The 12,609-nt window shown below is 35.4% G+C and overlaps 1 protein-coding gene across 4 annotated transcripts in view; it reads left to right on the top strand.

Annotated features, from left to right (window-relative positions):
- The first annotated feature begins 2,084 nt into the window (after positions 1 to 2,084).
- Positions 2,085 to 12,609, top strand: part of LOC149541973 (uncharacterized) — a 52,004-nt gene continuing 41,479 nt past the window's right edge. Inside the window, exons 1-2 of one of the 4 annotated variants that reach the window (XM_089797020.1) lie at positions 2,085 to 3,413; positions 3,848 to 3,964. In XM_089797020.1, the coding sequence (XP_089653146.1) occupies positions 3,143 to 3,413; positions 3,848 to 3,964 (388 nt within the window). In that variant the 5' untranslated portion in view covers positions 2,085 to 3,142. Of the gene's footprint in view, positions 3,414 to 3,664; positions 3,758 to 3,847; positions 3,965 to 12,609 lie in introns of those variants that run through there. The other 3 variants (XM_089797018.1, XM_089797019.1, XM_089797021.1) reach the window with 3 other exon arrangements.

Raw genomic sequence — 12,609 nt, forward strand, 5'->3', positions numbered from 1 at the left:
TATCACTTTTATTTGACTTTTTTGATGTATATTTTTTATTCAATTACCAATTACTTAGATAGGTAACTAAACAAAATTAAACAAAATTTTATGATAGTACAATATATTTAGTTAAATATAATTGTTATGAAATGTTATAATTTTGAAGATATTAAAGTAATTATTCTCTTTATTCATTTATATTTAAATATATGTTTGTTTAATTGTGATAAAACAAATATTGTATTTAAATTAATATATGTGAAACTAACTATTTTATTTATAAAGAAATTTAAAACAAAAAATTATATTTAATCAATTAATAACATGAAAGAAAAAGATGAATATTTAAATTACAGAACAAAAAATTTAAATCATCTGCATCTAGGAAAATGAAGTATATTAATTAACTAATAGATGGATGAGGAAGATTGATAATATAAAACCATTAACAATATTTCATATTTTAAGTATTAAATTTCTTCAATTAGGTGTTTTGTAAAAACTATTTATGGTTTTGTATAAATTTTAATATCTTTATATTAAAATGTAAATAATAATTAAAGTTAATAAAAATGAATCTTAATTATAGTTATTTGTGTTTATTAGTTTCATAAGATTATTATCATGATTAGAGTTAGGTTTCACTAGGGTGAGAGTTCATGGATAGGATTACCATTATGTCTTAGGATTTATTGTTATAATTATAATTATAAACATGGTTAGCATTAAGCTTTACATCATCTTTATTCTTACATTAGAATTAGAATCTAGTTAAGATTTATATTGAGGTAGGTTAAACTCTACACTATGGGTAGGGTTATGATTGTGTTTAAAGCTCAAGCTATGATCTTATTTAAAATTAGGGTTTTGTGTTTTGATTGGCATTAGGGTTGCAATTACTATTATTATAGGGTTTTCGATGGGGTTAACCATAAAAATTATGGTCAATGTACGAGGTTAGGTCATTGTTACTACCATGGTTAGAATAAGGATTAAGCTTACAAGTATATGCTAGCTTATAGTTAGAGTTGAGGTCTTAACTATTGTTAGAGTTCGGATAATGGTTTAGGTTTATGTCAAGATTAGAGTTAGGGAATTAGGTCCATGTTTACAATTTGAGTTATGAAACTCTTGTAGAATTTTGATCATATTATTATTCTAAATGTTTCTAATAAGAATAAAGGCAAATGTTTTAATTAAATTTGTATAGATATATGCAAAATAATAGACCTATTGCACCTTAAGGTGTGATTGCTAGTTTCAATGATATACACAAATAACTCTTATTGACTAATATAGGTTATTGAAATTATAATTATGATTAAAATTATGATTATTAGTCCCGCCTATATAGGCAGAGACTTATGTTTTCACCTCATTTTCTATAATTTGTTTGAGAGCATAATAAAAATATAAACTTATATTTATAATGTTTTATAATTTATTATTTTTATTTTTTATTTTGTAAAGATTATTTCTTGTTTCTTATTGGCTGGTGATATTTTTGCTAGTGGTTTTTTCATTTTTTCTTTTCAAAAATTCAAAATATTCTTACATTAAACTTTATATATCTATACAAAGTATAATGTATATGAATATGATTTTTTTCTTTTTTCTTTTATAACACTCGACTTTAATATATATACAATTTAACATACAAATATATTGACATGTCTATATATTATAAACCATAATAAAATTATATTTTATAAAATGAACATTTTATTTATTTATAAAATATTTATTTAAAATATATCTAAACTTTAAATTTTCTATATACAATAATTATGTAAAATTTATTGATATTTAAAATCCAATCATATATACACTAACATTTATCAAAGTCATAAGAATATTTTTCATTCCAATTTTAATTTATAATTACATTAGGCGCGACTCCAGTTGTATCACAACTTTTGTTTACAATATAATCAAAAGATTAAAGACAATCTCATACTATTAAATTAATATTTAAAAGACAACAAAACCTATTCATTCTGATATCATTGAATTTTTTGTACATTCCAAAAATTAAATATGACGAGTATACTCCATTGCAGTTGTTATGACCACCCAACACATATCTGTTATTCGAGGTCTTTAACAGAACCTACGAAAAAACAACAACAATACCTATTCATCCTAATATCATTGGATCTTCGGACCAAAATAATCAAAGCGTGAGTATAATCCGAATTATTTGAAAGTCATACGCACAGGATTATGAAGCGACCGATTTCTATCCATTTCAAGCAGTTTTGGAGGCGAAGCATCTGTGTCAATGGATAAAAGTAGAGAGGCGCTGGCATAGTATGTAACAAGATTGTATCAGAAATTAAAAGTTCTCTAGCGAAACAATGGAATGTGCAAAAGAGTGGTCATCATCTAGAAAATTTCTTCTGAGTTCAGGACAATATAATCTGATGAAAATGACATGGATTGTTTGGCGATGGCATCCACCGTAAGAATTGGACTTGATGATCAAGTCAAATCCATCTAACCGTCCACCCTCTCCTCTGGGTGGTTGTTGGAACCGACGGTCTCAATTTTTTGTTGGATGACCATAACTAAGATGTTCCATTGGAAGAATGTGCTTTTGATTGCATTTTGTATCCACATAAATCTAGGTCGGTTTGAAATAGCTATCTATTCATTGCATTTACAAATACCTTGATTGCGATTTGGCTTGCTATTTTTCGTGTAGCTTTAGGTCAGGGAGAAGTAGCCCTTGGTTAAATTTCATTTGCAGATGCCTAGTTAGACTACTGTGCTATTTACGAGCTGGATACGTGCTCCCAACTAGTTTTCAAAAAATTAAACCGTGTATTCGGAAAAGTTCATGCGAAAAATATTTTGACAGTTTTTCAACCATATGCAATTGATCTCCTGTTGACGTGTGTTGTTTTTATGAAAGAATTCTGGGGATAATCTCCAATTATTTGAATCAACTCCAATCACAGTTCCAATTGAAATGGTCCAGCATCTCGTGGAGTGCATTACGAGCATGAAACGGGAATTCCATTTAGATGGTCTTGTTGGAACGTAGAGTTGATATCTTTTTAAATGGGAGACCTTGTTAGATCAGAAAATGGATGCCCATCTAGTGGGTGGAAATTGGGGATGCCCATTCAATCAGAAGCCATATTCTATCAGAAAATGAATGCTTCCGATTGGAAGCCTTGCTAGAGCAGGGACGCGATACCCATTAGTTTGGAGATTTGTTGACGTGCTGTTGTCTGCACAAATGGTGTTTCAAGGTATAGGTAAGTTTCTTGGGATCAATGGGATACCAGCCCAAAGCAACCATGACAATTCAGAACAACAGAATCTTTTGAAAAATGTACCTTTCAGAAACAACGTCCACACTAGGAACAAGGATGGAGGATTTAGGCAAAAAATCGCTCAATGTTTTGGGGACTGTGTGCCAGGAGGTGAGGTTGTTAAGATTAAGTAGTTTATTTATTTATACAAGTTATTTCGTGAACTTGTGTTATTCAGGGAATGCGTTATTGAATTTTAATTTGTAATTGTAATATTCACTTGTTACTCCTGGATTCAAATGTGTAAGATTTTTTTTGTCATCAGTATTTCGAATCATACTCTGTGATTTAATTTGCCATTTGTCAGTTGTCTACGTGTCACAGAATTTCCAGTGCTAGAATCTCCAGCTAGCAAATTTTCAACAAATAATCGTCCAACATTCTGTATCAACAGTGCAATTGGTCATACTTTGGACATATCAACAGAAACACCTAAAATATATGTTTTTCCTCAAGTATTAAGATATTTTCAACACACTACAATGTTTCCTTTCCTTCATAATTGTCTTTGATGGAGGTTTTCATGTTTTTCCACTGTGTGGCAGCTAAATATTTGATCGATGTGAGATTTGGCGAGCAGGAGAAGGTACATCTCTGGTTATCCACTATGGCAAGGACAGAAAGCATCTTGGTCTTCGAGTATGTGCATTCCACTGAGAGAGGTAACAACCTGATTCTGTAATCGAGTTTGGATTATAACATATGGTTATGCCAAATAAGAATGACAATAAGTATTGCACTTGCTCTAAGACCTTTTATAAAGTTAAAGCTCTGTATCTGTCCAGAAGATAATGCTTAGCATATATTTTTCTTCGATTTTTTTTTTTGAGAATGGGACATTAAATGTGATTGTTATTTGGTTTTCAAAGGCATTGACACAGCTTCCAAAGTTAAATTGGCAAAGTAGAATGACATGGCATCCACTACTAATGTGGTAATAACCTCCTAGAGATTTATTTTTGAGTTAGTCAAAAGATAATTATTAGATACCATCTCCTAGTCTTTGAGTATTTTTCTAACTTGCTATCAAAACTTAAGGTAGCACTGTTTGATTGACAATAGAATTGACACACCTTTCTGAAAGTTCAATTCAAAGTATTTTTTCTCATCAACAGGGGTTCCAATCAGGGGTGACTAAGTAATCCTTCAAGTCCAACTATATTCTCCCGAGAAGAATTACTGGTTGAGCTGCCAGGATACGAACAGTTTTATAAAATAGTTCACCAACACAAACCACTTACAAACAATTCATTGTTTAAGATTGCTAACAAGAAGCATGTACAGACCTCCTCTATGAAACCACCTCCAAAACCACTCTCTTGACATCTTATCTATGGTCTACCCAAAACGAAAGCTAGAATATGCTGCTCTTCTTTTTCCACTGCTGATTATTTTTGGCTTCCATCAAAAAACACCTGTTCTCTGCAGCATCCACTTTCTATACAAAATCAGAAAATTATAAGATCCATTTTGTTACAGGCAGCCATTGTTATTCAACGTTTCATAGCTCTTCATTACTTCTGCAATGCTTTTCCATCTCTTCATAAAGATGCTAATGGGCTCTATTGTAACTGAAGCTATTTGCTGATTAGATGCCAGATTACCTTGTTTTCCCCCTATTCTTCAAAACAATTTGAAATATACCAGCTTAAATAATTTGCAAAAGTTAATTGTAAAAGGAGTTCAAGCACTAGTGTTTGCCACTTTGTAATTGAATAAAATCAAGGTACTCAGGAATGACTTTTGCACAATATAAATGCATTAACATATTAACAAACAACAGTTCAAAACAGCTTCCTAAAATAGGACTACCTCCTCAGATTGACTTGCATTCTTACACTCAAAATGCTACCAAGCATAGTTCAGGTGATGCAGAGATAAATTCAATGGAAGCAATATCAAAAGGAACCAGCACCAGCAAGAGATATATAATAATTTTTTTTTTAATTAATTCATCAAATGAACAGTATATACACTTCCTCTCCTATAGATTTCTTCTCCCTATAATTTCATATCCCAAAAACTTGCCCTAAACCTAAACTTAAACCTAAAACTCTATTTATACTTGCTAAGACGGTCTACGGAACATTCTAGATTATTACAAAATAGGAAGAACAACTTACATAATACTCTAGATCAATATAGAATGGGGAAGAATGACCCCACAATGATTTGTACGAATCCTAAGAAAAGATCTTATTGTAATGACAAAATCGAGATAAATTCTTCATGCAGAAATCATGTCGAAATTTTTTTGTGGGTTCTCCTACACCATACTCCCCAGGAAATTTTATCTCAAGCCCACTTGAGATGAGCGCTTGTAGAGTGGTACCTTGCTTCTTAATATCTTGTTTGGTTATCCACACAGCATCTACATCCGAATAACCTCTGAGTTTTACCAAATACTGCTTGGACTCCTTTCCTCTTGTTTGCTTTATGACTTTGGTGTCAAGTATCCTTTCTAGTTGTGGTGTCTGCTTAAATGGTAGACGTTGAATGTCTTCTGTATCAGCAATCTATCCTATATTAATTTCTTCAATGGGTGCTTTAAATGGTGTGAGGTCTGCTAAGTTGAATATGGGAGAAATGCCAATTTCAGGTGGCAATCGAATTTGATAAGCATTGGTTCCAAACTTATTCAATATTTGACAAGGACCTAGTTTTCTCAACATAAGTTTGGTAGATTTACCTTTTGGTAGCCTCTCTTTCTTGAGATCTGCCCATACTAAATCTCCCACTTCAAATTTTAAGTGTCTCCGTTTCTAATCTGCATGCTTCTTATACTTGTCAGAGGTTTGTTGGAGTTGTGCTTTGACTTCATCATCGATTTCTTTTATGGCTGTAGCAAATTCTTCTCCTTGGGCACTAACTTGTTGCTGTGAACTCATGTCTCTTAACTCAAAAATCCCTCTAAGATGAATTCCATACACCACTTGAAATGGTGACTTTCCTGTACTTCTATTGATGAGTCATTATATGCAAATTCAGCTTGGGGTAGGATTACATCCCATTTTGCTGCATGTTGTCTTGTGAGTGTTCTTAACAAATTGCCCAATGTTCTATTAACTACCTTTTTTTGGCCATCAGTTTGAGGGTGGTAGGCCGATGAGAATGATAAATTGGTTTCAAGTTTCCTCCGTAAAGTTCTCCAAAAGTGTCCTACAAACTTCACATCCTTGTCTGAAACTATGTTGAGAGGTAGCCTGTGAATCCTTATGACTTCCTTGAAAAAGAGATCTGTTATATGAGAGGCATCATAGGTCGACTTACATGGTAAGAAGTGAGCCATTTTGCTAAACCTATCTACTACAACAAATACACTATCATGCCCCTTTTGTGTCCGTGGCAGCCCCATTACAAAATCCATTGCTATGCTTTCCCAGGGTCTAGATGGTATTGGCAAAGGTTGATAAAGCCCTGCATTTGTAGTCCTTCCTTTGGCCCTTTGACAAATCATACATGTTTCCACAAAGTTTCTAACATCAGTCTAAAGTTTAGGCCAATAGTAGTACCTTCTAACCAATTCTAAGGTTTTATCCAAACCAAAATGTCCACCCATTGTTCCACTATGCTTCTCTTTGATAATGTTTGTCCTCATAGAGCACCCGGGTACACATAGTTGTCCTCCTTTGAAAAGAAGTCTGTCTTGTATAAAAAAAACGGGAAAATCAACATGGTATCTTTCACCAAACTCCATACATACCTTGTAAATGTCATCAAAATCTAGATCTGCTACACACATGTCCTTGAGTGCTTCAATTCCCACACTTCCCAGCTGTATCTGGGAGACAGTCAGATTCCTTCTACTAAGAGCATCAACAACCTTGTTTGATATGCCCTTCTTATGCTTGATGGTAAAGGTATAGGCCTGTAAATACTCCATCCATTTTATGTGCCTATGACTTAATTTGTCATGGCTATTCAAAAAACTAAGTGCTTGGTTATCGGTATACACAACAAACTCCTTTGGCAACAAGTAGTGTCTCCGCCTTTTGAGAGCTTGAACCAATGCATACATTTCTAGGTCATATGAAGAGTATTTCTGCTTGGCTTCATTGAGTTTTTCACTTGAGAAAGCCACTGGTTTTCCTTCTTGACTAAGAATTGTCCCTATAGCAACCTTGCTAGCATCACATTCTACTTGGAAAACTTTGTTAAAATCAGGTAAAGAAAGAATTGGCTGCTCACTTACCTTTTTTTTAAGCAATTCAAAAGCTTCATTTGCTGATTGACTCCATGCAAAATTACACTTCCTCCCTCCTTTAATAGTTTCTAACATAGGAGCACATATATGACTGAAATTTCTTATGAATTTCTTATAAAATGTAGCAAGACCATGAAAGCTTCTAACATCTCCAATTGTTCTTGGGGGTGGCTAGGATATTATAGCACTTACCTTATCTTTATCCATCTTCAAGCTACCTTGGGAGATCACAAAACCAAGATATGTCAGCTCTTGCATAAACAAACACTTTTCCAAATTTATTACCAATTTCTCCTCATGAAGTCTTCTCAAAACCATGTCAATGTGCTCTAGGTGTCAATGTCAATGTCAATTTCTTTTGTCTTGCTGAAAATTAATATGTCATCTAAATATACTATGATGAACTTACCATTGAAGTCTTTGAGTATTTCATTCATAAGTCTCATGAAGGTACTAGGAGCATTAGAGAGTCCAAATGGCATTACCTTCCATTCATATAATCCATCATTGGTTTTGAATGCTGTCTTCCACTCATCTCCAGCTCTTATCCTTATTTGATGGTACCCACTTTTAAAGTCAATCTTGGAGAAATACTTTGCACCTCCCAAACAATCAAGCAAATCTTCAATTCTTGCCATTGGAAACCTAGATCTGATGTAATCTTATTAATGGCTCTAGAATCAATGCACAACCTCCAAGTTCTTTCCTTCTTGGGTGCCAAAATAGTAGGTACAGCACATGGACTTAAGCTTTTCGTAATCAAGCCAGAATCGAGTAACTCCTTTACTTGTCTAGCAATCTCCTCATTTTGTTGAGGTGTCATCTTGTATGCAGCCTTATTGGGTAAAGTAGCTCCAGGAATGAAATCAATACAATGACTAATGTCTCGTCTAGGTGGTAAAGGCTTTGGCATACCTTTTGAAATCAAACCTTAATACTTATCCAAAAGTTCTTTAACTTCATTAGGAATTGTCTTCTTTGTTTCAGCCTCCTTTCTGTCATTTCCAATGGGTTCTTGTGGTTGTGGGTTAGGCAACAAAAGAAAACAAGGTTTAGGTTCATCCTTGATGTCTCGTAAAAATTCTTTTTTATCAACCATCATAATTTTGGCTTCCCTCTCTTTATTTTCTTCCACTTCTTCATGATCAGCAAATGGAATCAATCTAATCACCTTTCCATCCTTCTTGATGGTGTATCTATTGAGTTTTCCATCATGTTGTGCCTGCAAATCATACTGCCAGGGCCTACCAAATAATAAATGGCATGCATCCATGTCAACTATATCACACAAAATTCCGTCTTTATACATTCCAATCTGAAAATCAACCCATGCTTGCTCATTTACAAGATTTTGTTGACCCTTTGTTAGCCATGAAACCTTATAATGAAAAGGATGAGGTATCCTCCTAAGTTTTAACTTTTGAACCATCTCAAGAGAAACAAAATTCTCAGTAGATCCTGAGTCAATAATGACTTTACATACCTTACCTCCAGATTTGCAAGCAGTCCTAAAGATAGTTTTCCTTTGTGGTGGTTCCATGGTAGTAGGCACTTTCAAAAGTGTTCTTTTCATCATTAAACTTTCTCCTCTTTCAAGTACACTATTTGAGTCAGCCATCTCCTTCTCTTGGTATTCATCATCTTGTACCAAATGTGTTCTTCTTTCACCTTGTGAACTTGAACTTGCTCTATCCGGACACCTAGATGCATAGTGTCCCTCCTTATTGCAATTGAAACAAATAATCGGACTTGCCCTTCTACCACCAAATCCACCTCTTGAATTGCCTCTTCTACCTCTGAAGTTACCTTTGAAATTTCCTTCGCTTTGACTGGTTTCTTGCTTTATCTCCTTATGATCTTCATGGTTTTGTTCTCTTCCTTTTAAATTTCCTCTTCCCCTTCGATTTTTTCCTCTTCCTCTGCTATTTTGTTCTTGCCTTCTTTTCAATTTGGTTTCCACCTTCAATGCTAGTTGATAACACTTCTGTACTGTATCAGGACACAATAAATTAAGTTCTTCTTGAATGTTCAACCTCAATCCATTGAGATATCTAGCAACTTTTACACTTTCACATTCACTCTGCTTTGCCCTCGGGCTTAATTTTTGGAATTCTTCAGTATAGACAGTGACATCTAGCTCCTTTTGTCTTAAACTTTGTCTCCTTCAATGAAGTTAGATTTCATAATCCTTAGGTAAGTATGTTTCTTTCACCTTTGCACACATCCTTTCCCATGAAGTTATCATGTTCTTACCTTCTTTGACCCTTTCTCCTTGAGTGAAATTCCACCAAGTGAGGGCTAGTCCCTTCAACTTTGACTTGGCAATTTTTACCTTGTCCTTTTCTGCTATATTTTCACACTCAAAATGGTTGTTCAAGGCTTCTATCCAATCCACAACAGCATCAACATCCATCTTTCTCGAGAAGATGGGTAGGTCACCTTTGGCATCCTTCTTACCAACGCTTTCAAGGGCTTCTATGAAGTATCCTGGTCTGCAGGTAAGTTAACCATCTCCTGCTCAGGGGTATCCTCTTCTTCCCCTTCTTCCTCTTGCTTTGAGGAAACCTTTGCTCTCTTTTCCATCCAGCTCTTCACCTTCTCAAATTCATCTAATAACCACTTATTGATTTTCACATGTTCTTGCATCTTCTTTGCTAGTTCAGCATTGGTGACCATGTTTGATGTTTCAGCTGACTCTGATCCAAACATAAAATCTAATTGCCTCAGGAGCTTTCCCCAAGCTCTGATAACAAAAATGATGCAGAGATAAATTCAATGAAAGCAATATCAAAAGGAACCAGCACCAGCAAGAGACATATAATAAAATTCTTCTTAATTAATTCATCAAATGAACAATATATACACTTATTACAATAATAGATAAGACGTCTATTATTAGTTAATGGTTATCTTGTAAATATCTTTAGCTTTAGTTTGCTTTCATTTTTTGCTTTCTCTGGAATAGAATGTTTCTATTCTTTACGATCGTTTCCTAAGGAAACATCGTCTCTTCCTTTTGTATAAATTGACCTTTCGGTCTCTGTTATTAATAAGCAAGTATTTACCAATTACCTTGTAATATGGTATCAGAGCTAAATACTTAAATTTTTTCGGAAAAATTTATAATTTCTTCTTGAAATTATTTGTTTAAATTTTTCCAAAATTATTTCAGCTAATTTCTCCAAAACCCACCTAGGGTTTTTCTGCTTGGAGAAATTCCCGAATTACGGGTCTGCAAATCGCGTGGAAATCGTGGCCATTTTTTGAAGACTCGCGTTTTTGGGGTGAAAATCTGCATGTTTCTGTATCAAATCTTCATGCTCTTAGTCGTCTCAGTCTGTCATCGTGCTCTGGGAAGCAGATTCGACCATTTTTCATCAAGAAATCTAAAGTTTTTTCAAGCTTTTTTCAGCTAGGGCCGTTTTTTTTCGAAACCCTAATTTTTGGGGTCGAAATTTTTTTTTGTTTGCAGATTCTTGGTGGGTTTTTCAAGAGCTCAACTGGGTTGTCGTCCGTTTTTTTTGGGTGCCTCGATTTTTGTGCCTCAATTTTTGAGCCAGCGGATTCAGAAAACGACAGCAGATTCCTTCTGGGTTTTTCGAGCTCTCTTTTGGGTCATTCTCTGATTCTTCTGGGTCTTCCGTATTTTTGCCTCAAAGAAGGTGCCTTCACAGATTTTCACAGTTTTTCATTGAAAAACGTGCCATGGCATCTCTGACAAATATTCTGCTCGAGCATAATTCCAAATTCAATGGTCGCAATTATGGAACCTGGAAGCAGCACATCATCGCAATCTTCGAATATCGAAACACCGATCAACTTGTTCTGGGTGTTAAGCAGCGTCCGACTTCTCCGGGTCCTGATCAAGATACATGGAATCTGAACAATCGAGAGGCAGTAATGCTTCTCAAACTCTCCGTAGCTGATGACCAGCTTTCTCAGATTCCATCCGGCAAGACAGCGGCCGAAATCTGGACACATCTAAAAGGTCTTCATGAGACTTCCGACAAGAGCAGAGCCTTCTTTCTGAAAAACACTCTGTTTTCTATTGTCATGGATGAGCGCACCTCGCTCCAGGCACACCTGAATCGGATTCAGGAAATCCGTGATCAGTTACTTGCCATCGGTCGCAAGATGGAGGAAGAGGATATTGTGGTAATCACTCTTCGGAGTTTACCAAATTGCTATGAGCATTTTATCGAGACTCTCAACATCACATCTACTGGTGTTGATCTAAAGTTCACTGATCTCTGCACCCTGCTACTTCAGCAAGATTGGTGGAAACAACAATTCGGTAGCAGCTCCAGTTCCACCTCCACTGAGCAAGCCTTTGCTGCGAAATCCTTTCAGAAGGATAAGGGCAAGTTTCAGCAACCATCTCAGCAGAAGTCTTCTGCTCTAGCATCCGATGGTACCAAAAAGAAGAACATTCAATGCAACTATTGCCACAAGTATGGTCACATGAAGGTTCCATGTCGGAAACGCTTAGCTGCCCAGTCTAAGCAATCAGGTTCGCAACCCAAAGCGAACAGTGCAGAGCACACTGAGCAGGTGGAATTTGCCTTTTATGCCTTCATGGCTAAAAGACCCGCAGATCATGTACAGTCATCTGCCTGGTACATTGATTCAGGTGCCTCTCGACATTTCACTCACCGCAGAGACTGGTTTACTGACTACCAGCCTTATTCAGATTCTGTTATCTTTGGTGGTGGAGAAGAGTACACGGTTGTTGGTAAAGGCAACATTCAAATTCAGTCTGTTGGAAGGAAGCTCATATTCCTTGATGTGTACTACGTTCTAGGGATGGAACTAAATCTACTCTCGGTCAGTCAGTTGCTGCGACATTCTCCACACTTGGCAGTCACTTTCAGTTCACATCAGTGCACCATCATTGATCGGGCGACTAAGTCTACTATTGCAGTTGGTCTTGAGGATCATGGTCTTTTCAGACTTACTGATTCTGGTGATTCTCAGGACTTAGCTATGGCTGCTTGGCGATCTTCCATCAGCTCACTTTGGCATCAGCGATATGGGCACTTAAATGTGCATTATCTCTCACAACTTGCTCGGGATGAGCTTGTTCTTGGTTTGCCAGAGATTCAA

This window comes from Cupressus sempervirens, chromosome 8 (assembly GCF_028749045.1).
Source record: "Cupressus sempervirens isolate cs-2001-9-10 chromosome 8, ASM2874904v1, whole genome shotgun sequence".
Taxonomy (NCBI): Eukaryota; Viridiplantae; Streptophyta; class Pinopsida; order Cupressales; family Cupressaceae; genus Cupressus; species Cupressus sempervirens.